We start from the raw sequence: 26,416 nt of genomic DNA, 5'->3' as shown, positions 1-26,416 counted from the left end.
GAGAGAGAGAGAGAGAGAGAGAGAGAGAGAGAGAGTGTGTGAGAGTGCGTGAGCGTGTGTGTGTTTGTGAGAGAGAGAGAGAGAGTGTGTGTGTGTGTGTGTGTGTGTGTGTGTGTGTGTGTGTGTGTGTGTGTGTGTGTGTGTGTGTGTGTGTGTGTGTTGTATATTATACAAATTCCAATGGCTGTGTGATGTTTCTTTCTGTCAAGCCATTTTAATAATAAATAAATTAGTTATGTTTTATCGTTAATAAATGTTTTATTGGGCTAAATATTTCACACTTTAGATTAAGTCACACAAAAGTCAAGACAAGACGAGTTTATTAATATAACACACTTCATACACAATGGTAATTCAACGTGCTTTACATAAAAAGGGTTTACAACAAATAATGTAATAAGAATAAGAAATAAGAAAAACAAAGAATAATACATTGATTACAATTGATTTCAAATGTAATTAAAGGAATAAAAAGAGGACATGATTATGAGCTTTAATCCTATTATTATTCATTATTCCATGTAAAGTGTTTCTGTAGACACTAATCATGCCTTAAATTTGCATCAATTCTCTTTATACGAGAGCATTTATTTACCGTGATTTAATGACTTCTTAATGTTTTGATGAATATTAACAACTCATTTAATATATGGTTTAAAATACATCTGATACAAGTTCTTAACAGAGGATGGAAAATCATTATCTAAGTCTTTACATATGAGCTAATAAAAAAAATTTATTTGTTAATTATAGTAACAATGAATGAAGAACTCACTATTTGTGTATAGTCTGTTTATGTGTTAGCGATACTATTAATAATCTATGAATAAACTAATAGTTTGCAAATGATTTATAATTAGTTTGTTAGTGTATAATTGTTACCATGGAAGGGTGTAAGGGTCCGCTCACACCAAGAACGATAAATATAACTATATCAGCATCTACACCAGTTCTATATACTTTATAGTTATCATCCTTGGTGTGAACGGGCCTTAAGACACAAATTAATGGATAAAAAAAAAACGTATGATGATTAAAGTTATTAATATAATTACAGTATATAATGCAGATTTTTAATAGTAGATTAGTAATTATTGAAAAAATAAATGTGAATTTAATTGAATTGGATATAGAAAAGTAAAAGTTTTTTATTTTATTTTTGGAAACCAAACATTTTTCCATAATGTTACAGTTAGAACTAGCATAGCACAATACTCTGTATGTAATTTGTTATTTATCTTCATGTTGCTGTTGAAACATGTCAGTGGTGAATATGATGGGATAGAAAGACCTGAACTGTCACTTCTTTTATATACAGTAAGTTCTTTTAAACATGAAAACAATGGTCTGGTCTTGGTCATTAAACTGCCCCGCTCCGGGTCGCTCTCCAGCCCTGTGTTTACTACACATCAGGACTGACCCAGAGGCTGTTCAGCTGATTTATCTACGGTTAGTGTCAAACAATGATCTTAAGGCTCTGAAGAACACAGAGTCCACATTCCTGTTACCCAGGTTCACCGTCATAAACGTTCCATCACTTGTGTAGGCATACTGTGTTCGCCACTCTACTGGCCTTAATGGACTTCTGCCACGGCCCAAACAAGCAGCCAGGTGCACAGTAGCTGTTTTATTAGACAGCATGAGTAAAAAAGATGTCACAAATATGAGCATGTGTAGGGGGATCTCTCCGAATGCATTTACCTGATGTTGTGGGACAAGATATGGAATAAGAACACGGTCTTCTCTTTCCATTCTATTCATCCAAAACTGGTGAAAAAGGGTCCATGCTTCTTCTTCAGGGGTCAGCGGGGATAGAAGGATCACTGGGATGTTGTGGAGAGATCTTCGCATGCCATTCCAGTGATCTGGCAAAGGGTCCGGCTCACAGTAAACCATATTGTCAACCTCAGCCGGAGAGATGTAAAACTGTCTGTTTGTCACTTGAGTGAAACCCGAATGAGCAATTGCATATGCAGAGTTGGAGTCAATTCTGCAGTTCCACGGAGAGTAGAGAATGGTGTCTCTGATGTTAGGTCTGGGCACCAGTCCTCCTGCTGGCATAAACTGGTCGACTATTCTGCCATGAGCCACAAACACAATGTCGATGTGATCTCCGCCAGGCTTTGTCAAATTCTCAAGAATGGGACCCAACCTCTCCAGAAGAAATCGTAGAAGATTCACAAATTGAATCTGATGAGTTAATCCCTGAAGCCAGGAGAGAACTGTGTTGTCTGTACATGTTCCCATGATATAATCCATTATGTTCTGTCCATCTTCAGTCATGATGAGAGAATATCCCCCTAAGTTCTGGATGATCCTCTTCAGTCTGAACAATTTTTGGATGATTTCTCTGTAATGAGAAAAGTTGTACAGCGAGTAAGTTACCTTCAGACATTCATTATTGTTTGTGTTTTTAATATTGCAGCACTGTACAACCTCTTTTTTATATGATTCACACTTTTTATTTTCTCTTTCGGATTGACAAAACAGTACATTTATTCTCCAAACATAATTGTATCCTCCCAAATTACCCGCCCATATACCCCATATAGTGTCAGTACAATTGCATGAAGATTGCTACAATACATCTGCAAGAAAAGAAAAAAAGAAAAAACACAGCAAATATATATAAATAATACAAATACATAAATAAATGTGCAAAAAATAATACTTAAATTAAAATAGCTATGTCAAAGAGTTATTCACCGGATACATTAAAGCAACTCTTATATCGTGTCTCCCCATCATCATCTTATACCCGCAATAAATGTCAGATATCTGCTCTACTTTATCCTTTAGACCTCATTTTTATCAAGTAATCTGTATGCCGTTCCTTCATAAGCGCAAACTTTGCCCAATTCTGTAACTCATTCTTGAAAAGATGGCAGCCGCCAGCTTCTCATTATAATTTGTCTCCCAATCATAATACTTATTTGAATCCATTCAGTTGTCTCTACATCCGGGCTTAAAAAAGATGGGTCTCCAAGGACATAAACCTGGACAAAATGGAAAGCAACGCTCTGACACCTCTTTGAGTATAGTTATGGACCTTAGACCAAAATTCTTGTATTTTAGAACGGGACCACAGAGCATGTATCAGGTCTCCGTCCTCTCTCACATCGCCAGCATTCGGCCGAGTCCTTCAGGCCAAGCCTAAATAACCTGATCGGGGTCCAATAAAAACGATTCAGTATTTTAAACTGTATAAGTCGTACTCCCAAATTCCTCAACATTACTTTACAATTTTTGCATATTTTGGTCCAATCCTCATCACTAATTGAGACATTCAAATCCTTGCTCCAGACTATATTAGTAGCAGAATGGAAACTATAACCTACTTTCTCCATTATCCATCTAAAATATACTGATGCCTCATGTCCTCTAACTCATGCTTCTAGAATTATTGATAAAAAATTATCTTCTGGTGGACCTTGACTACTAGAACCAAAAACCCCCCATTAAAATGTGTCTCAGCTGTAAGTATCTCCAAAACTGCGTTTTATTAAGTCCAAATGTTTGGGTTTGTGTTGGAGATTTTCCTTTGCCTCATGTAAAAGTCTGTATTTCTGTGTCTCAGTCAGAACCCAGGTTAAATCAGGATAAATCAGGTTAAATTAGGTCAAGAGTTCTGTGAGGATGGAAAAGTACCTAACAAGCTCAAAGAGAAGATGTGTATAGGTAGTTGATAAGATGGTACTGTCACGGGGTGACCGGAGCCGGAACCTTTCGCACGGGAGTTGTTGTTACGGGGGAGCACTTCCGGTGCAACACCAGGCCGGTTCCAGTTTTCCCCGTGTGTTATGGCCGATCGGGGCAATTGAGTGGAATTGGTGTGAGAGGTGACAGGTGTGAGAGGAGGAGAGCTGGGGCGGCAATTGAGATGCGGTTTCCAAACGGGTTAAAAAGGGAGACGCAGCAGCCATGAAAAAGAGGACATGTGAGACACGCAGCACGAGAGAGAGAGAGAGAGAGAGAGAGAGAGAGAGAGAGAGAGAGAGAGAGAGAGAGAGAGAGAGAGAGGATTAAACAACTTTTATTTTAACTTCTCATTCACAATAATAATAATAATAATAAAATGTAATATTCAAAAAAATAAATAAAAATAAATTTTTTTTTTAAAAACCTAAGACCAATTGATCATCATGTACAACACATAGAACCTCATTGATACACCAGATTTCACAAAAAGCAGGTACATTATTTGTGAGACTGTAATATGTAAATTCCATCCTCAATCTTGCTGCCACCAGACTCATACAAGTCAAGTCAAGTCAAGTCAAGTCAAGTATATTTGTATAGCGCTTTTCACAATACAGATTGTATCAAAGCAGCTTCACAGTATTAAATTAAAATAATACAACAAGGTTTGTTTCTAGTGGAATTTATTGATAAAATCAAATTAGATATCCCCAGAATATCCCCAACTGAGCAAGCCAAAGGCAACAGTGGCAAGGAACCGAAAAACTCCATCAAGTGACCTAATAGTGTCCTAAAACTCCATCAGGTGACCTAATGGAGAAAAAAAAAACATTGGGAGAACCCAGGCTCAGTCGGGGGCCAGTTCTCCTCTGGCATTTATTAACTAGAGGCCGGATTGTAATTTGAACTGTAAGATTAAAAATATTATATGAATGCCTGGCTGAAGAGATGCGACTTTAATCTAGTTTTAAACTGGGAGAGCGAGTCTGAGCAACGAACAGTATCAGGAAGACTATTCCAGAGTTTTGGAGCCAAATGTGAGAATGCTCTCCCTCCTTTGGTGGTTCTGGATATCCTAGGTATGACCAAAAGCCTTGAATTTAGTGATCTTAAAGAGCGCGATGGATTATAGGGCGATAGAAGATCCGTTAAATATACTGGAGCTAAGCCGTTTAGGGCTTTATAAGTCAGTAGCAATACCTTGTAATTAATACGGAACTTTATAGGTAACCAATGCAGTGATGATAAAATCGGTGTTATATGATCATATTTTCTTGATCTAGTAAGAACTCTAGCGGCGGCATTCTGGACTAACTGTAGCTTGTTAATTGAGGATGCAGGACAACCAGCTAATAAAGCATTACAGTAATCCAGTCTCGAGGTCATGAATGCATGAACTAATTTTTCTGCATCAGAAACTGATAGCATATTACGTAGCTTAGCAATGTTTCTAAGGTGGAAAAAGGCGGTTTTTGTAACATATGAAATATGATTTTTGAAAGACAGGTTGCAATCGAGTATAACACCCAGGTCTTTTACTGTAGAGGATAAAGTAACAGGACATCCTATGATGTTAAAGTTGTATTGCGAGAGGTTTTGTGGGCGGTTTTTTGAACCGATAAGTATTACCTCTGTTTTGTCTGGATTTAATAAAAGAAAATTACGCGTCATCCAATCTTTTATATCTTTAACACACTCTGTCAATTTGGATAATTTAGCGTTTTCATCCGGCCGTGATGAAATATATATTTGAGTGTCATCAGCATAACAATGGAAACTAATTCCATGTTTCCTTATAATATTTCCAAGTGGCATCATATATATTGAGAATAACAGAGGGCCTAACACAGATCCCTGCGGCACTCCATAGTTTACTGGAGTTATGATCGATTTTTCTCCATTTAAATAGACAAAATGGTAGCGGTCAGATAAGTATGATCTAAACCAGCTTAATGCTTGTCCTTGAACACCAGTATAATTTTGTAGTCGATCTAAGAGTATTGTGTGATCTATAGTATCGAACGCAGCACTAAGATCAAGTAAAACTAGTATTGAGATACAGCCTTGGTCAGAAGCTAAAAGTAAATAATTTGTGATTTTAACGAGCGCAGTTTCAGTGCTATGGTGCGGTCTGAATCCAGACTGAAACTTCTCATAGATATCATTTTGTTGCAAGAAAGAACACAATTGAGCGGACACCACTTTTTCTAATATTTTAGACATAAATGGAAGATTTGAAATGGGTCTATAATTTGCTAGGTTATTATGATCTAATCGTGGTTTCTTAATGAGAGGTTTTATAACTGCCAGTTTAAATGTTCTTGGAACATGACCTAAAGATAAAGACGAGTTAATAATATTAAGGAGAGGCTCTTTCACTACAGGTAACACTTCTTTCAGTAGTTTAGTTGGTATAGGATCTAATAAACATGTTGTTGTTTTAGAGGAAGTGATACGTTTATTTAACTCTATTTGTTCTATAGTTGTAAAGCACTGTAATTGTTCTTGCGGGGTGATAATTAAGGCTGAATTATAAGGCGCAACTGAAGATTGAACGTTTACAATTGTGGTTCTGATGCTTTCTATTTTCTCAGTGAAGAACTTCATAAAATCATTACTACTAAACTGTAACGGGATATTTTGTTCGGGTGATGTCTGTTTATTTGTTAGTCTAGCCACGGTGTTAAATAAAAACCTTGGATTATTTTGGTTATTTTCTATTAGTTTGCGGAGGTGCTCAGCCCTGGCCGCTTTTAGGGCCTTTTTATAACGTGACATACTGTCTTTCCACGCGATTCTAAAGACCTCTAAATTAGTTTGTTTCCATTTACGCTCTAAAATACGGGTTTCTCTCTTTAGAACATGCGTAGTATTGTTGTACCACGGTGCTTTAATTTTCTCTCTGACCTTTTTTAATCTAATAGGTGCAACAACATCCAATGTTCTAGAGAGAATAGTGCTCATAGTGCTAGTTTGTTCTTCTAGTTCATCTGTTTGTTTGGGTTCAGGCAGCAGCCGAGACAGATTAGATAAGCAATTTGAGAAATTATCTATGGTGGATGGAAGGATTGTTCTGCCTGGTTGATAACGCGACGCAGCATGACATATTACAGCAGTACGTAATATGCAAGTTACCATGTAGTGATCAGTGACATCATCACTTTGTGGAATGATATCTATATCGGTTGGATCGGTTCCATGTGATATAATTAAATCGAGTGTATGATTAAGACGATGTGTTGGTCCGGTGACGTTTTGCTTGACCCCAAATGAATTTAATAAATCTGTAAACGCAGCCCCTAACGCATCATTTGGATTATCTACGTGTATGTTAAAATCTCCAACAATTAATGCTTTATCGACATTGACTAATAGGTCTGAGAGAAAATCTGCAAACTCTTTTAGGAAATCAGCGTAAGGCCCAGGCGGTCTATATACGGTAGCCAAGGCTAGAGATAATAGGGATGTTTTTCTAACATCTAAGAGCGTAACATTTAGTACAAGTACTTCAAACGAAATAAACTTATAACCCGCTTTCTGAGTAACATTGAGAATATCTCTATAAATTGTCGCAACACCACCGCCACGACCAATCAGACGGGGCTCATGCTTATAACAGTATCCAGGAGGAGTAGACTCATTTAGACCGAAATAATCATTTGGTTTAAGCCAGGTTTCAGTAAGGCAAAGTACATCGAAGCTATTATCTGTGACTATTTCATTTACAATAACTGCCTTAGGTGTGAGTGATCTAATGTTTAGAAGACCTAGCTTTAGAAATTGTTTTTGTTTACTAATAGCAAAATTTTCATTTTTAATAACAATTAGATTTTTCCTAGAACCTGCAGTAGATTTATTATTTGATCTCACTAAACGAGGAATAGACACGGTTTCTATGCAATATTCTACACTAGTATTTATATCAGTTAAATTGGTGCAGCAGAGACTATGATTTGGACTTTTGGTTACTAGTCAAAAGGTATTTAACATTTTGGAGATGTTATCCGACAGAAGATCTGCTCCGAATCTGCTTGGGTGTAAGCCATCGGCACGGAAAAGCCTAGGACGCTCCCAAAACAGATTCCAATTATTTACAAAGAGCAGTTTCTGCTCATTGCACCATGACATTAACCATTCATTTAGCGCGAATAATCTGCTAAACTTTTCATGTCCTAGTCGGTACGTGGGAAGCGGTCCTGACACTATGATCGTTGTTTCAGGCGATGTGCTGCGTACCGTATCGATCAGATTCCTGAAGTCTTTCTTCAGAATCTCTGTCTGGCGCATCCTGATGATACACATTACTCTAGAATTTGTTGCTGCCAACTCTAGGCCCTTGTTCTTTCTTGTTTTCCATATGGCCAATTTTGCTGTCCCTATTAGATAATTCAATAAACATACTCTCCTTCTTAATAAAAATCTATATTTCAACCCTCCTATAAATATTTTGTCTGAAAATTCTTCTGCAAACCCCTGAAACCAAGCTGCAAGTAATTCAAACAAATCATTTAATCTATTGCATTTTAAAAACAGATGCTCTAGATCTTCACCCTCACCACAAAACCTACACTGCCCCCCCACTGCTGGGTTCAGGTGCGCCACATGCCTGTCCGTAGCTATCGCCCCGTGTATGATCCTCCACTGCAGATCACCAGTTCGCTTTTCTACAGGGAGTTTGTACAGGGTCCTCCACCTGTCTCTAACAAGGAAGTCTGGTCCCAACAACTCTAGCCATCTGGAAGCTTTTTGTCTCTTCAGTGACCTCTGGTGTATCACCTTAACTGCTGTGTGGTAAAGTGCCTTCTTCGAAGCACAATCCAGATACTCCAGTTGAGGTGTCTGTAAATTCAAGATAGAATCGGCAACCTCCCCTTCATTCTCATCACACATTAGTGACGAAATCTTGATCCTTGGAAAAACTTTCATGTCATTCTGATTTGACATTTGTCCTGCTGCTATACTTTCTCCATAAGTTCTTTGTACTGCCAGAGAGATTTCCTCCATCATTTTTGAAACAAGTCTCTGTGATCGTAAACCAGTCACTTCCTTAATATTTTCTTAAGATTTTCTTATTTTCTTATTTTCTTATTTCCTTAATAGAATCTTTATCCATTAGATGACCCAGCTTCACGATACCATTCCTGAGCAGACATGCTCGCACACTCACTGAGGACAAAAGTCTTGTCTGGTTACAGGTTTTAAAAATGTAGTCTGTGTTTTCACCGAAAATTTTGTCCCCTAAAATTTGTCCCCTAATTATAAGGGTCCTTTTCATGAAAGACAAGTTCCTGTGTTTTTGTTACATTTATCTCTAAGGAACTTTCATCGCACCATTTCTGGAGAGATGACACATGTGCTCTATATACTTCCTCTCCGACTATGTCCCCCCTCTTTAATAAAGCAACCAGGGCCATATCATCTGCATACAACCGAAAATTATCCAGGTCTAATTGGAATTCGTTTGTATAAATGGAGAAGAGTAATGGGGATAGAATAGTCCCTTGCGTTGCGCCAGTGTTAAGCACAAGGATGTCAGACCGAGTATTATTAACCAGAACCTGTTGAGGGCGGTCAGAGAGGAAGTCCCTTACCAGGTGGATAATACCACCATTTACTCCTATATCGATAAGTCTCTGCAGCAAGATGTGGATCTGCATGCTGTTAAAGGCAGATGTAAAATCGATAAACTGGGCCCTAGCAAGGTGGGAGGGGGCTTGAAGGTGCTTTGCCAGGGTGTGAAACATACTGGAGATGATCTAAGCTGTTAGAAACTGATGCTGTAATATGTTTGCTTATAACTCCCTCAAAACATTTTCCTAAGATGGAAGTAAGGGCAATGGGCCTGAAATCTTTTAGTTCAGTGGCTCCAGGTTTTTTTAGGGATAGGCACAATATAGGACATTTTCCATAATTTGGGCATTGTTAAAGAATTAAGCAAGTACACTGTAAAAATAAAAGGTGCCTGGAGGAACCTTTTGGGGTTCTTCACTTTGCCACACCGGCGGAACCGTCTGTAGATCCTCTAGGCACCCTTTAAAAAGGGGCGGTTCTCTGAGGAACCACACAGGTTTCCTGAGGAACTCTTATATAAGGCACTGTGTGGAACCATTGTGGGTACCAAATTTCAATTTTATTTGTATTAAATTAATTTCATGTTGTTACTATGGTTACCACCATTAACTTATATTATAATAAACAAACTGAACCAAATACAAAATAAGAATTGTTTATTACATATTTTAGATCCATTTTAATACATACACTTCCATGCACTTGAAAAAAAAAGCTAGTAATAGATTCATATCAATGAATACACACACACACACAAAAAATAGTATAATACATAAGTAACATGAATAATCAACCATGTGTATACAATAGGCTACACAAGAAAAGACATCTCAACAAAATGCATGGAAAACACATGTTCCATGTAATAAATCAATGTAAAAAATTACAATTTTGACTAATTAAAAATGTCCATCTTCACTTAATTTTAAAACATGTGTTTCAGTCCGCTTGTTAAGTCTGACGTCACTGTTTCCAAGTCCAAAAGCTCTATCAGATGCCAAAAACAAACAGTGCTAATATACACTCATTGTGCATAATATTCCTGAAAATTAGGATCCTAACCTTTATCTCTATTCCGAAATCTCAGATGGTTAGTTATTCAGCTATTTTGAATCATAAAATGTTGAAGTCTGGGATGCCGTGAGACTGGAGACTGAAATGTACACTATGCCTTTTGAAAAGCTTAAATGTGGGACTTGAATCAACAGTTCCCATAAATGGTTGTTGTGTATTCTCAATATCTAGAAACAAGATAGAGAAAGTAGAAGTAGAGGCTTCGACCCGGAAACAGTATTCCTTATGTCACAACAAGCAGAAAACATTTTCCATTTTAACAGAGTTAAGGTGCAGTAAAATGATCTGTTGTTCTGTGAATGTTCACTGGTGAATTCAGTCATTTCAATAAGAATCCACACGATCAGCAATTTTGTCTTTTTGCCTGTGTAATTTCACGAAATTCACAAATGTGATGCACCTTTACTCGCTGCAACATAAAATGCAATCAATTATAAAATCTTCACAAGGGACACGTGAGGTACTTAACGAGTTCGAAAAGTGAAAAGGTGCATCAGCTTCATTTTCCTGTTTGTTTTTCCTCTTTTCTGGTGGATGGTCCAGGCACTTCAGTGATTTTCAGGTCTACAGGAGGATTTTTATTCTTGATCAAACTTGTATTTCAGCTTACCGAGATCCCTGCAAAGTACAAAATTTACTGTTTATTAAAGTAAGGTTATTAAATAATTTCCTCAGCCTTGTGACGTTCCAAACCTGTTTGACTTTCTGTCTGTGGAACCCGAAAGCAGATCTCAGGCATAATGCAACCCGTCACCATTCAATATCACTGCATGAAACACAAGCATACATTTTTTTTGTAATTCATTCAAACTATTCTTATGTACACTTGTCTAGTTCAATTCAATGCAACAATTTATGTAAAAATGGTTAAGCTCCAAAAATGTCCCAGAAAAGATCCTAAAAATAGTCAATGAGTTCACAGCTCATGTGTTATGGGTTGTGTTGTAAGTCTTCTTAAGTCATATAATAGCTTTTTCCTTTTTTTTTTTTTTTGTCGAAAAAGACTAAACTTTAAGTTATAATTCAGGACTCAAATGTCTTATATTCAAATGCATATGATTAAGGTATAGCCTATAAAAAATGCATAGCATTATTAGCTCCAAACCTGTGATATTATTTTTCTGAGTAACATGAATGAGATTTGAGAGCATGAGGGAAGATTTTCAGAGAATAACTTATTAAAAAAGTACACAGTCAAACAATACAATTTCACACAGAGAAAGTTCATAGTAATAAAGTACTTGCATGTGGTGTATAGGTAACTTACTGTAATTCAATGTTGCCTCTGAAATGTTCAGATTATTTTAGAAATGTAACGTTACTGGTTGTTCTGGGGAAACAAAAGAACAAAGCTGATTATTCACAATCACAACATAATATTTATTGACCAGTAAATGGCTTTAAAATGGTATTTGAGAGAATGAGGGCACCTGTAGTAAAGTTAGGCTAAACAAAAACAGACCAAACTATATTAACCTGCTTTTGTTATTCATAACAAACGCCACTGACGACAGCAGGAATCAGCTAAATTAGTTAGGCTATCTCAGCAATTTGAAGACACAGTTTTACAGAATATGTTGAATTGAATGACTAAATCAATCTAAGACAATAATTTCCATTTGTTCATTAGCTTACGTTAGGTCAACGTAGTTAGCATCGCGGCTAAAACCTTCATACCAGATACTGTGAAATAAACGAGTGGTAAACACTGTAAAAAAGTAGTAATGTATAATCAATTTAGTTTATATATATGTGTGTTTGAATATATAGTGAGTAGACCCTGTATTTATATTTATTTGGCGAGTTTACAAACCTTGTAACGGAGAGCCGAACAAACGGCGGAAGCTTTGATGAGAGGACGGAGCCGTTACCCGATGACGTCGATCAGCTGAGCTTTGTTGCGCGCGAGCAGCGCGAGGATCACTGAAGCGACGACAGCAGAGGAATAGCAGCAGTTTCGTGACAGAATAAAACTTTTCTCCTCCTAGTTCTTCTTCTTCAAATAATAATTTATGAAGAAGTAGGTAAAAATTATTATTTTATTACTATTATTTATTCAATTATAATTAATGAATTCTTCTTATTAATATTATTATAATTTAGTGTTGTTGTTTAAGGTTTAAATTAATCAACAAAATAGGCCTATAGATACTAAATAAATGTAAGCTACCCAGGTGAAAAAGACGTAGGCTACTGTTAAATGTATTAAAAATGCATTAAAGTATATTTGTATTGTAGGCCTACTAAAAACACACTCAAGTACATTTTTAATAGTACGTCTTTTTTCACCTGGGTATGTAGGCTGTACTGAATCAAACTTAAGTAGCCTATAATAATAATAATAATAGGATAATAATATTCTCATTCTGGCCTCACAGAACCATTGGGTTCCTCCAGATGCTGGCTTTAACATAAGAGATCTTCCAGGAACAACTTAAATGTTAAAAGATCTTCCAATAACCCTTTTATCGCATTCAAGTTCCTCTATTTTCCCCCAAAGCACTTCGAGGTCTCATGGTAATGAAAAGGTGACTCCAGAACCTCTGAACTAAATACAAAGTGCTTAAAGGATCCCATAAGTTCCAGCAAGAACCTCAAAGTATGTCAATGCTCCTCCAGTAACCCTACTATAGGAGAAAGAGCTTTGAGGCACTTAAATTACATTTTGAAGTTCCTTGAGTATCCGACAGGATATTTGAGGCTCCTTTAGTTTTTACAGTGTACTGGAATAACTCCAGCACAATACCTTTTAGTTCATGGACATTTTCTTTTAAAACTCTCCCTCTCAGGCCACGGTTTTGCTTAGTTTCCCGACCCATCATCACATTTAAACCTTCCCATGCTTTCTTGGCATTTCCTGAGAAATACTGACATTCAACTTTATCCTTATATTCTATTTTTGCTTTGCTCAGTTTCGATCTTAGTTCGCTTCTTTTTTCCTTGAGTAACTCAATATTTACCATTTTTAAAAGCATGTTTTTTCTCACGAATACATTCCTTAAGATCACTAGACATCCATAAATTGTTATTAGGAAATATTCGAACAATTTTAGTTCGAGTGATTTTACTTTCATTAAACAACAGATAGGATGTAAAAGTGTCAATTAGTTCATGAGGTGTGTCACATGAGTTAAGAAATAACCAGTCGGTAGTCTCCAGCTCGCATTTCATCTCCTCTATACAGTCCTCAGTCCAGATCTTAATTTCCTTAATCACAGTCTTTTCCCGTCTCAGCTTAGCCCTGTAACGTGGAAGTAGGTGGACGACATTATGGTCAGATTTCCCCAAGGCAGGCCTGCAGATGGATTTATAGGCGTCTAGTATGTTGCCATAGCACTTATCTAGGGTACGTGCCAGGCGAGTGAGACAGTCCACATATTGATGTAAAGTGGGTAGATGATCAGACAGGTCACAGGAATTAAAGACTGCACGGGACAAGGCGGTGTTGTAGCTCTCTGCTATCCTGGCTGCAGCTCCCACAAAGTCCGGCCCAGGTACATAGGCCAATATGATAGTGATCTGTCCAAACTCCCTCGGGAGATAAAAGGGGCGAAATGAGACAACCAGGATTTCGTAGTCATGTGTGCACACACGTTCCCGGACGGTGTACTGGGTAGCCCAGCGTGTGTCCATATAGACACACAAATCACCGCCAATAGATTTCCGAGACGAATTAATGTCTCTATCAGCCCGAATAATTGTATAACCCGGCAAGTTGGGGTCTGACGTCTCCTCTTTCAACCAGCTTTCCGTAAAACAGATGAGATTACTCTGTCGGAACTCATTATCATATTGAACTTTAGCGATCAGTTCATTCATCTTGTTGCTCAAAGAGCGAACATTAGAGAAAGTTATTACCGGTAGGGGATGTCTGCTGCCGCGCCTCCTCAGTCTTTCTCTCACTCCTCCTCTTGATCCTCTTTTCTTTATTTTAGTCCCTTTTCGTGTTGCGATGTTTTTGAGTTGCGGAGACTTGACCAGCGGCTCCAGACCAGAGTCCTCCGGTTTGATTGAGTGTCTAACAGCTGGTCCCGCGTGTAGGTAAGGATTCCGGCGTTTCCATATAAACTCCATACTTCGGTGATTAAACCACTGAGAAGGCACACAGCCAGCCAAAGTAACATGCCAACGCTGAACTTCATTTTGCCACAAAGAGAATGCGGACTCAATCACTTAAAACAGCAAAAAAAAAAGAAATCACAAGACACGAGACAGACAGGTGAGACACTGGGTCAGCAGCAGAGCAACAAGCCAAAAAGTCCTTGTGTTCTTGTGTTAATGATGTCTGATGTGAATTATATGATGTCATTTAAGTTTATTAACATTGAAAGTACCAAAATACTTATAACCAATCAATAGTAAGGGGCGTACACAATCAAAATGGGGGACTGTTGTATAGTGTGTTCGTAAGTTTAGCAAGCAGAGTTATAAAGATAGGGGTGAGATACCTTTTGAATAGGGGCGTGTTTTGTTGATTTTGAATTTCAACATAATTTCTCAATTTCTAAAAATCACTTAATAGGAGGGTTGCTCAGACTGTCATTCCTGGCCATTGGACTGAGATCTCCTGTAAGGACCTTCCAGTAAGTTTTTGAATCATCACTTATTCTTCTAGCACACAATTTAATTGATTAAATCTTTAAATCAATTAAATTAAAATTAAACCGTTCTTGCTTACTTGCTTTTTTCCATTTCTTGATTTGCTTGCAAACCTTATCCAGGAGATTCCAATGCAGCATTTCTCTGAGTCTTTGTGCTCATGGTGAGTTTTTATATGACAGTAACTTCAGTTTAATTTAGAAACCAAATAAAAAAAGGTCTAAACAAGTAGCCTTTGAATGTCAGTATGGCCTGTACATTTCTCTGGGGGTGGCTTTTGACTTTTCAGAGGTGAGTCTTCAAATCTTTGTTCAACACATTTGTTTTGCAAGCCAGTATAAAAACAGAATTTTAAACACTGTAGTAATGTTTTTTTTTTTTTTTTTTTTCAAGGCTAATATGTCAAGAATAAGGAAATGGCGGTGTGTACTGCTACTTGAAGACTCAGGGTAAATTCTAATTCTAATATAAATTTAAAGAAATGACATTTTAGCATTTTGTAATCTCTCTCTCTCTCTCTCTCTCTCTCTCTCTCTCTCTCTCTCTCTCTCTCTCTCTCTCTCTCTCTCTCTCTCTCTCTCTCTCTTCAGCCATGGACCCAACAGGAGGCCTTGCTGATGTACTGTTGAATATTATTTCTTTAAAAAAAAATGTAAGTAATGTTTTAAAATAGTTTTTCCATATTTTTACTTCCAGCTACCACCAGAGGTGCTCAGTCACATTCTTCTTGATGTTGCTTATGAAGAAGGAGACAAAGCCTTTCACACTCTGTCACTAGTGTGCAAAAAGTTTAATGAAACAGTCCACCATCCAGGTTTTCTTAAAAAAGCTCACTTTGCTTGGCTGGACAGTATATGTATAAGTATTACTTTATGAAATGAACAAGTTAAGCTAATATATTAAATTCATTTTTTTGCATTAAAAATTATTTTTTTCTTTTATCTTGTAGGTATCGTTGACTGGAAGTCAGTCAATCCGGATGTGAGGGAGGAATATAGGGTGGAGTTTAAGCTCACCAGATGTGATGCCTGTGGATTCCTCTACAAAAACACCACTGGATATTGCGGCAGTGGACAGAAGCGGGTCTTCACTGCGTTCTGTTCAGATAGAGAGTTTGATGGCTTCTGTTCTATGGACTGCTATTATAGTGTGAATCAGTGAAGGAATGAGTTTTGACTTCGAACACAAGCCTTTGATGACAAATTCAGTTGACGTTTCAAAAAATTAATTGTAAAAATGACAACTAAATAAATGATTTTTGGATAAAATGGTGTTTGTTTTGCTTAATTGATTAATGTCACTTAAAAGAAGTTTATTAAACCGTTTTTACTTCATTTTATAATTATATGGTGAGTGTTTGATCTAACATGTATATGCCTTTATAAAAACATTTGCTGTACAATTATACAAATAACATTACTTTTAGTTTGTATGTACTTTAAATGAAAGTACAAAACTAGTATGACTTTAATAGTGTTAGGAGACATTTTTATCTTTAAAATAATAAATTAAATTTTTTTTTATTATTTTTTTTATTATTTTGTTCAAGTACAGAGATTTCAAGTATAATGCAATAAAAAAAGATGAATACAAGGCATTGTAAATACAGCTCAAAATGTGTAAACCAGAAAATAACAATAACAAATGAAGTATAAAATGAACATAATACAAATAAATACAAAAATATCAAGGCAGTTATAGATATTTTCAAAAACTCTTTGTTTTGCGATCTCATGTGTGAAAGGGTTTAAAAGTATACTGTGAGATCAGTGTTATAAAAGGTAATATAGGAGGGTTTCTTTTGAGTTATTTTTGTCTTATGAATATAAAACTTCGCCAAAATGTAATTATATAATTTTGTTTTTCAGAAAAATATGGGTTTTGGAAACAAAGTAAAATGTCATGAGGTTCTAAATTAAGACAAATTCATCATATCTATTTTAAAGTCAGTCCAAAAAGAAATAGAAAAAGGGCAAAACAAAAATAAATGTTCAATATCTTCAAGTGACGTGTTACAAAAAGTGCATTTATCACAAACAATATGAATGTTTTTTAATGATTGATCCTAAAAAAGTCGCGGTGATGATGACGTCATGTAACCCGCGCCATACAGAAGGTTTCGAAGGAAACATACTTTTGAATGTATTCCCAATATCATTATTGCTAATTTTACAGTGAAATAAATGTATTTGGTCTTGTATAATTATTTGTTGGCCAATAGTGATTAAAGCGATAGTTCACTTTGAAATTAATTTTTGATATGTTTTAGCTTACCTCAAGGGCATCCAAGATGTAGGTGTCTTTGTTTCCGCAGTAGTTTCAATTTTGATATTTTAAGGTCAAACCGTTCTTGTCTGTCAGTCATATAATGCATGTCGATGGTCACTGTCTCAAAGCACATGCACAGAGTCCAAATGATCTGACGGCGCGGGCGGGTATAGATATAAACAAAGATGTCGCCTTGGCTACTGCAGTTCATTGGAACGAAACCGTAGCCAAGGCGACATCTATGTATATATCTATACCCGCCCGCGCCGTCAGATCATTTGGACGTGTGCTGTGTTCAAGAGATAACAACGATATAAATACTGTTCGTTTTCTCACACAAACCGCTCGTTTCGTGTCTTAGGCCATCAATGTGTACTTACGATGGGGAATTGTTTTATTTGGACGATGGGGAATTGTTTTAATTTGGACTCTGTGCATGTGTTTTGAGACAATGACCATCGACATGCATTATATGACTGACAGACAAGAACGGTTTGACCTTAAAATATCAAAATTGAAACTACTGCGGAAACAAAGACACCTACATCTTGGATGCCCTTGAGGTAAGCTAAAACATATCAAAAATTAATTTCAAAGTGAACTATCCCTTTAAATTTATGGCTCGCTGTTGTGCGGATCAGGAAGCTTTTGCGTCCAATTGTAAAGACCTTACGGCACGCCCCATTCCTCCTGGCACGCCCCATTCCTTTCCGACCTCCTGGCACGCCCCATTCCTCCTGGCACGCCCCATTCCTCCTGGCACGCCCCATTCCTTTCCGACCTCCTGGCACGCCCCATTCCTCCTGGCACGCCCCATTCCTCCTGGCACGCCCCATTCCTTTCCGACCTCCTGGCACGCCCCATTCCTCCTGGCACGCCCCATTCCTCCTGGCACGCCCCATTCCTTTCCGACCTCCTGGCACGCCCATTGCTCCAGCCTGCAGTTACCTCTACTTGAATAAAAACGGGTTCAGAATGAATTAATTTGTCTGCTATTTCTTTGCACAGTAGCTAGGTGTCACTAGTGAGCAATGCTGAATGAAGCTTCGAGTAATGAACCTTTGGCTGAAGCAATGGGCTGCGAGGTCTCAGTGGTTCAGAAAGCCTCATTTTGCCATCACTACACACACTTTAACAGTCACTAAATGTATGCTAACATGCAATTCGCGATTAGCATTTACCTCAGTAGTTAGCTATATTGAATACAGACAATATTAAACATAAAAAAACTGAAAATGTACCTTCAAACCATTAGACAAGCATCCCAGAAAAGCACAACGATTGGTCATCCTGGGTGTACTTTATCCTATTTCTTTAAAGAAGTAAGCGGATTGCAATTTCCGTTCACTTTCACCTTGCATAGCAGCAAATGCGCTCACTTCTCTCAAGCCCCGCCCCCTCATGAATTATCAACGCTGTAATTTACCCAATCAGAAAACAATAAAATAAAAATAAGTGGGTATTTTAGCACAAGCAAGTTAGGGTGTAAAAACGCATGTGAATGCTAGTAGCTTAAAACCAACTTTTTATCCCCTTGCGGTCTGTATTTCTATACGCATATAAAATCCCATCTGGGCTACACTTAATAAATGTTTTATTGGGCTAAATATTTCACACTTTAGATTAAGTCACACAAAAGTCAAGGCAAGACAAGTTTGTTAATATCGCACACTTCATACACAATGGTAATTCAACGTGCTTTAAGAAACGATTTACAACAAAGAATGTAATAAGAATAAGAAATAAGAAAAACAAAGAATAATACATTGATTACAATTGATTTCAAATGTAATTAAAGGAATAAAAAGAGGACATAATTATGAGCTTTAATCCTATTATTATTCATTATTCCATGTAAAGTGTTTCTGTAGACACTGATCAAGCCTTAAATTTGCATCAATTCTCTTTATACGAGAGCATTTATTTACCGTGATTTAATGACTTCTTAATGTTTTGATGAATATTAACAACTCAAATTAACAACTTTTAAACAAAGTTTAAAATACATCAGATACAAGTTCTTAACAGAGGATGGAAACCCATTATCTAAGTCTTTACATATGAGCTAATAAAAAAATGTTTATTATAGTAACAATGAATGAAGAACTCACTATTTGTATATAGTCTGTTAATGTGTTAGCGATACTATCAAAAATCCATGAATAAACTAATAGTTTGCAAGTGATTTATAATTAGTTTGTTAGTGTATAATTGTTACCATGGAAGGGTGTAAGGGTCCGCTCACACCAAGAACTATAACTATAACTATATCAGCGTCTACACCAGAGGGCGATATCGTTCTGTTTATTATAAGCTTGTCTGTCTCTTTAAATGCTCGAGCTCGTCACAGCACGCTGGATTCTGATTGGCTGCCAATGTTTTTATCGTTCATCAGATGATAAAATCGTTCTGAAAGTGTTTCCAACGATGTTGTTTCTCTATATCGTTATCGCTATAGTTGTGGTGTGAACTCTCATATTCTTTAATACCGAGAATGATTTTTTAGAACTATATATTTTATATATATATATACACACGGGTCGCTCTCCAGCCCTGTGTTTACTACACATCAGGACTGACCCAGAGGCCGTTCAGCTGATTTATCTAGAGGTTTGTGTTCAACAATAATCTTAAGGCTCTGTATAACACAAGGTCCGGGTTCCTGTTATCCATCTTCACAGACATCCAGGTTCCATCACTTGTGTAGGCATACTGTGCTCGCCACTTTTTTCTTAACCTCTGTTGACTTGTGCTCTGTAGTCTTTGCCACGCTTGTCTGAACCACGGTAGTCTTTCCCTCTCTTCTGAACTTGGAGTTCCTCTGCCTTGGCCCAAACCAGCCGCCAGGTGCACAGTAGCTGATTTACTATAGAGCATGAGTATAAATGATGTCACAAATATGAGCATGTACAGGGGGATCTCTCCGAATGCATTTACCAAACATTCTGGGACAAGATATGGAATAATAACACGTTCTTCTAGTTCCATTCTATTCATCCAAAACTGCTGAAAAAGGGCCCATGCTCTTTCTTCTTCAGGGGTCACAGGGGATAGAAGGATCACTGGGATGTCGTGGAGAGATCTTCGCATGCTGTTCCAGTGATCTGGCAAAGGTTTCGGCTTACAGTAAGCTGTACTTCTGTTGTTGTAAAACTCTCTGTCTGTCACTTGAATGAAACCCTGAGCAATTCCACATGCAGCATCGCCGTCAATAGCGCAGTTCCACGGAGAGTAGAGAATGGTGTCTCTGATGTTAGGTGTGGGCACCAGTCCTCCTGATGGCATAAACTGGTCGACTATTCTGCCATGACCTACAATCACAATGTGTATGTGACCTCTGACAGACGTTGTTAAATACTCACTATAGGTCAACCTCTCCTGGAAAAATCGTAGAAGATTCACAAATTCAATCTGATGAGTTAATCCCTCAAGCCAGGAGAGAACTCTCTTGTCTGTACATGTTCCTTTGATATAATCCATTATTCTCTGTCCATTTTCATTCATCATGAGAGAATATTCCCCCAAGTTCTTGATGAGGCTCTTCATTTGCAACAAGTTTTGGATGATTTCGCTGTAATGAGAAAAGTTGTCAGTCAGTCAGTTAGCTCAGACCTTCATTATTGCAGTACTGTACAATCTCAGACAAAAAAAATATATATATATATATATCATACTTGTAGCTGACGCTGGAAGGTCAGCTGTGGGTTATGACATCTTGGTGATTTCGGTGGTTAATGTTTTTTTTTTTTCTACTTTATAGTTTAAATGTGTATTTCTGTGTATTGTGATAATTTCATAATTTGGTTTGACATTTGTACTTTATTATTATTATTTAGCTTATTTAAGTTGAGTGTCATGTGACCCGTGCTGATTTATTCCACCTGGACGTGTTAGCGTCAACTGAATGATGAGAGGTGAATCCAGATACACGTTAGTGCTCCTGACTTAATCTACTGCTGGTTACCAGGCGAATACGGTAAAAGTGTTAATGTTTTGTATATTATGTTTGGTTTTGTGTCCGTAGTGGTGTTGTGTGTAAAATTATGGTTTGTTTTCCTTTTGTGTCTAGTTTTCACGGTGTCTCTTCAATAAACAAAAAATGGACCTCAATACCTCAGATGCGTGGACTGTTTATTAACCAGCGAGACGTTACATTGCATTTCATCCAGCTGTTCCTTTAGCTCTTGTTGGTCTTCCAGTATTTCCCTGGCTGAATCCCGTAAGAACTTGCTGGCCTCCGTGACCCGATTGCCCTTTACTTGTTCTTCACTCTTCACAATCAGGTCGCACAGAGAGATGCCTAAACCAGTCGCAACCAGTGCCTAGAAGAAAAGACACAATCACAAAATCAGTCTAACATAAGAGCAATGCAGTGAATATTTCATTTTCTACTCTTGAATAGTCACTGCAAGAGAATTTCAATATCAAAAGTTTCTTAAAATGGGATGCTTGAGAACAGAAAGCTGATACCGCTGATCCTGCTTTATTAACAGCTTTAATGCCAATGAGTTCGATGTTCTTCACCATTTCTTTGCCCAACACTAAAAAATTAACGGCGCCCAGAGCTTGGCAAATAAAGTCAGAGGCCTCGGCTGGAGCCAGTCCATCAGGTGTCATGTGACGAAAGAACGTGGCCCTGTTGAATCCTCTGAGCAAGTCTAGGGATACGGGAGTTTTACTCCTTATGGCCAGAGCACACATAAGTAGAGTGGTGACCTCACAGTCCAACTCATCAGCATGAGTCCCGAGCGGCGCTCCTCCACACCTGTCCTTCAGATCTCGCAGTAGATTCTGAATGTTCGTGCCAACCTTCTCGTCTTCCTTAATTAATTCAGTGGCCTTTTTAAAGGTTCTGCTGGTGATTAATGTCTCTACCCATGTGGAAGTGGCAATGGCTGCAGCGCCCGCTAGAGTGCCCCCTAGAGCTGTTGCAGCAGCCACTAGAGGTTTGGCCTTATCACTTGTCAAAGCAGTGGCAATCACTGGTCCAGATATTAAGCCCACAGCTCCGACCCCCTGAGCGATGTTGCTGCCCTGATGAACATCTTCCAGCTCTTGCGCCAGTTTCTCCAGCTCTCCTGCACATTCCTTTCGGTTCCCCAGCCAGCGGAAGAGCGAATCACATAACACATTTGCTGCCTCCATGATTAGAGCAGGGTCTGTGAAGAGAGAATATTACATATTTATTCAAATAGCACAATATATCATCTAAAGTTTACAGTAATGCATGCCTGATGTATTTAATTCTACATTTTGCTCTGAGCCACATAGACACAAAATCATTCACGATTCACAAAATGGTACAACTAGAGTACTGTACTCAGACAACAATTAGAAAAGTCTATAGTAGGAAACTAAGTAGGAAAAATAAACTAGTCATAAATACAGATAAGAATTTGAAGCACGATAAAGAGATAAAGTAGACAAGAGAATAAATGGAGTAAAAAAAAAACAGTTCAAATCAGCAACGGTGGACATAAAGAATTGTGATGTTTGACATTTAGGAAAATCCAGATGAAGTCCTAAAGATTCTTGGAAGTTTATCTAAAAAACAAAAACAAAACCCTGAGAGTGTCGGCAGACCTGGGGCCCGTTTCAATAAGGAGGTTCAATCAGCTCTGAGTTAAGCACGTGCATCACAACTATAAAAAGCCATTATCAATGGAGCACAGATATTATGAGTCACCATGGCAACAGCGCCAGACAAAAAGAGGTCTTCATATTTCTCACCAGGACGAACATTATTACTGCAATTTGACAGTATTAGAACATTAATACTGTAATTTAATTAAAGGGATTACTCTTAATTCTTCTGTAATTTAAAGTAAAATCTGATGCAATTGCATTAGACTAGAACAATTCTGTATATTTAACATACATTTTTAAAAGGTATATTTTTAATTGTAACCTTCTCCCTCTACACACTTTGGTCAATTCAAGAATTATTCATGCAACTGTATATTGTTTATTTGAAAGCATTAAAAGTGCAGTTTCTTGTCTCTCCTTGTATTGTTCAAGTGGTTGAGGTTGATTTAGTAATAAGTAATAAGTAGACCAATACTTTCTAAAGATAATCATTATTGCATTAATCTAATTACACTGCTGAAGATGTCATTTGTAGTTAGTAATACAAGTAACTTACCCAACTGTTATAATATCAGAGGTGAAACTGGAAGAACAGTGTGTTATTCAACCTAATTTTAATTTTCATGTAGGGGCAATCCTGCAGGCATTAAAAGAAGATGGCAGCTGCTGAAAATTAAATATAAAAACATAATTCAATCAAGTAAGGCTTGAGCATATTGAGTGTAGGCTACCTGACTTTACATTTGACATTAAATAACTAAATAGCATCCAGTGTCCAGCAGTGCATCAGCATTTACAGCTGAGGGAATTCCTGGAGGGACTTCAGAGTCACTCCCGAAGATCCAAGGGCCTCATAAAATGTAAGAGGTTTACGTGTTATTTTTTGTATAGGTTATTTTAGAGGCCTACAGAGGTAATGTTAATATTATGTGTTTACACATCAAACAATCTACACATTCTGATTATTTCACATTTTTATGTGGAGTAGCCTACAGAATATAAGGTTAAATCTGAGTATAAATGGGTATTCTCATCTCTCCCCGCGCCCCCAGAGTGTGGAAGAACAGCAGGAGGACGGTCCATCATCTTCTGGTGCACAGATGACCAGTTCAGTGATTTCCAGTAAATGCCACAGTTTAATTCTGTAGAATTTGTTTAGATCTACATTATGTAACTCTAATCTACTGTATTTTCAGTTGCCAGGTAAGGAGTTATATAGACTTCATCTTCAAAAAAAAAACTGCATTAAAAATAGCAATATTTTATTTATTAATAAAAGATTAATTTTATTAATAAAAATGTACTGAAAGAATGAATGAGGTGTTTAAACACCACTTCCTCTTTATAAAAGGGGAGGAGACCGAAAGAAACTCTGGGTTTCCCGAAGAAAAGCTGCTCCCGACCAGGTTAGGTTCACAGAGTAAGTTACCATGGTAAATGACTCTGAGTATAAGTTACCTCTCTTTCAGAAACGGGCTTGACTTACTCTGCTTTCTCAGGTTTAACATACCTCCCATTCTGAAACAGAAAACTCAGAGTTTCCCTCATTTCAGGGTTAACATACTCAGAGTTTTCACTTAACCTCCTTTCTGAAAAAGGCCCCAGATATATCAGGGAAGACTTCAGTACTTTCACTGAGATCATGAACAGTAGCAAACTGAGGTTTTGTTGCTATTCTTTAATTTTTAAAACTGTTGAAAAATGTACTTACTGTCAGAAGGAGAGTCGTAGATCCAAATGCAAGCAAACAGTTTATTGAAGGCAGGTTGAACAGATGAAACTCAAGACACCACGTATAGCAGTGGGTGAGCAGGATATAAATACAGAGCAGAGGATGAGTGATATGAATAGTTCTGGGTGGATGCCAACCGGGCACTGGACAGAAGAGGACTCATGATCTCCCGAAGTCTGGGAACACAGGCGAGATCGAGTCCTCAGACGAGAACACAGACGCCTCATGTCCTCTGCATATTTTTGAGAGTATGAGTGTGTGTGAGCTGGGTGGAGAAAGGGCAGAAAAACTGTGTTGGGTTTTTTTTAGAGCTAGATCTAATTTAGAAACCGAACCTATTCTGTTCTGGTTTACTTGTGTTCTTTGTGCCCTAATAAGTCTTGAAAGGGTGAATATTTTTATTATGAGGGCCCAAGCCCGGCTGGGCTGAAGCTAGTACCCTGCAGCGCTGGGTCCGGAAACTTGTTCCATATATCAAACTCACTTGCACATTGTCGGCAATTGTGATGAGTGTCCTTCCATTGTAAATTCCAAAGCCAAGAAACGACGAAGACAGAAGACGGGAAGTTCCTCCTCAGGAGACAACCGTTTCCAAATCAAGAGATGCGAATAATTAGACAACAAGAGCGATTGAATATAAGGTTGATGAAACTTGGGAAACAATCAATTGATGACAAACATTTTCGGAATTTTTTTTAAATATAGAAAGGACAAACTAGTGGAGGGTGTGGACTTTCATATGAAACTTGACACAGAAGAACTGCGGGAACGTCTCCGAGACGCTTGAAGAAACCTTCCTGCAAAGCTCCCTGGAAAACTATGTGCAAGTGTACCTGGACAAAAGCCGTTTTAAACGCAAAGGGTCGTTACACCATTGATTTGAATTAGTTAATAAAAGTTAAATCATAAATAAATTATAAATAAATTGAATGTCAGTACTTTCCACAGTCCTGTAGCTTTGCAGGAAGGTTTCTTCAAGCGTCTCGGAGACGTTCCCGCAGTTCTTCTGGATTTAGTCTGTCTCAGTTTCTTCTGTTTCTTCATGTAATCACAGACGGACTCGATGATGGTGAGATCAGATCATACCGGCTGCTGTCAGACTCCTTGTGCATACACAAATCTCACTGGATTATTACAATTAATGGCAAAAAGAATGTTTGGAAAGGTAAACTGATATTTCCTATTTTCCTAAAAGAATGTGCACCAAAGATCTTCTTTGCAGAAAGCAAAATAAGTCAGTTTAACACAAGATCTTACCCTGATTCTACACGTGGTGTTGTCCATTGCTCTCAGTGCCTGTTTTCTGATGGAATTGCTATATGATATACATGTATATAATGGGGGTAAGAGGGGACTGGGACTAAAAAGTGGCCCTGGACTGTCTTGCATAAAGCATTTTATAACTTAAAAATATAACAACAAAGAAATATAAATATAAACTACTTTTTTGTGCTTGTTAAAATGAATAGATTAATAATCAATAATAAATAAAAGCAATTAGAATACTATGACATTATAGGGGTTGTTACGAATCAAATGAAATCAAACAAAATATATGTATTAGTTCTTTAGTTTTGAACTAAAGAACACAAAACATTTGCGAAAGAACGCAGAAGCACTGACACATAATTTCGCCTATCATCTCGAATTTTTGTTTGCAGTGGAGTGTAGTGATTGCACTAGCCGAAAGGGGTCAGGGTCGAGTGCTGTTTCAGCGGTAGCGTGGCCGAGCGGTCTAAGGCGCTGGATTAAGGCTCCAGTCTCTTCGGGGGCGTGGGTTCGAATCCCACCGCTGCCACATCTTTTTCATTACATCACTATATTACACTGCGTTACATGGTTTGATTTAAATAACAATAAACAAAGAGTTATAAAAAAAAAAAAAAG

At 37.6% G+C, this 26,416-nt stretch overlaps 1 protein-coding gene and 1 long non-coding RNA gene across 3 annotated transcripts; both read right to left on the bottom strand.

The window, feature by feature from the left end:
* Nucleotides 1-1,440: 1,440 nt before the first annotated feature.
* LOC309505275 (uncharacterized protein) lies at nucleotides 1,441-24,655 on the bottom strand (the record flags this gene model as incomplete). The annotated part of the gene is made up of 5 exons (XM_082178656.1): nucleotides 24,509-24,655; nucleotides 21,682-22,370; nucleotides 21,325-21,533; nucleotides 20,585-20,782; nucleotides 1,441-2,152 (listed from the first exon to the last, which is right to left on the bottom strand). The coding sequence occupies exons 2-5, from the start codon at nucleotides 22,354-22,356 to the stop codon at nucleotides 1,441-1,443; spliced, it is 1,794 nt and encodes a 597-aa protein (XP_082034782.1). The 5' UTR covers nucleotides 22,357-22,370; nucleotides 24,509-24,655.
* LOC309504847 lies at nucleotides 9,967-12,638 on the bottom strand. Of its 2 annotated transcripts, XR_014208198.1 has the most exons (4): nucleotides 12,158-12,638; nucleotides 11,612-11,674; nucleotides 11,038-11,110; nucleotides 9,967-10,962 (listed from the first exon to the last, which is right to left on the bottom strand). It is a non-coding gene; the product is annotated as an uncharacterized lncRNA (long non-coding RNA). The 2 variants fall into 2 exon arrangements; XR_014208199.1 differs by lacking the exon at nucleotides 12,158-12,638 and having other exon boundaries at nucleotides 11,612-11,701.
* Nucleotides 24,656-26,416: the final 1,761 nt, after the last annotated feature.

This window comes from Leuciscus leuciscus (assembly GCF_965113295.1).
Source record: "Leuciscus leuciscus genome assembly, chromosome: 8".
In the NCBI taxonomy this organism is placed as follows: Eukaryota; Metazoa; Chordata; class Actinopteri; order Cypriniformes; family Leuciscidae; genus Leuciscus; species Leuciscus leuciscus.
The sequence above is the reverse complement of the archived record's forward strand: the minus strand, read 5'-3'. Positions and strand labels throughout refer to the sequence as shown.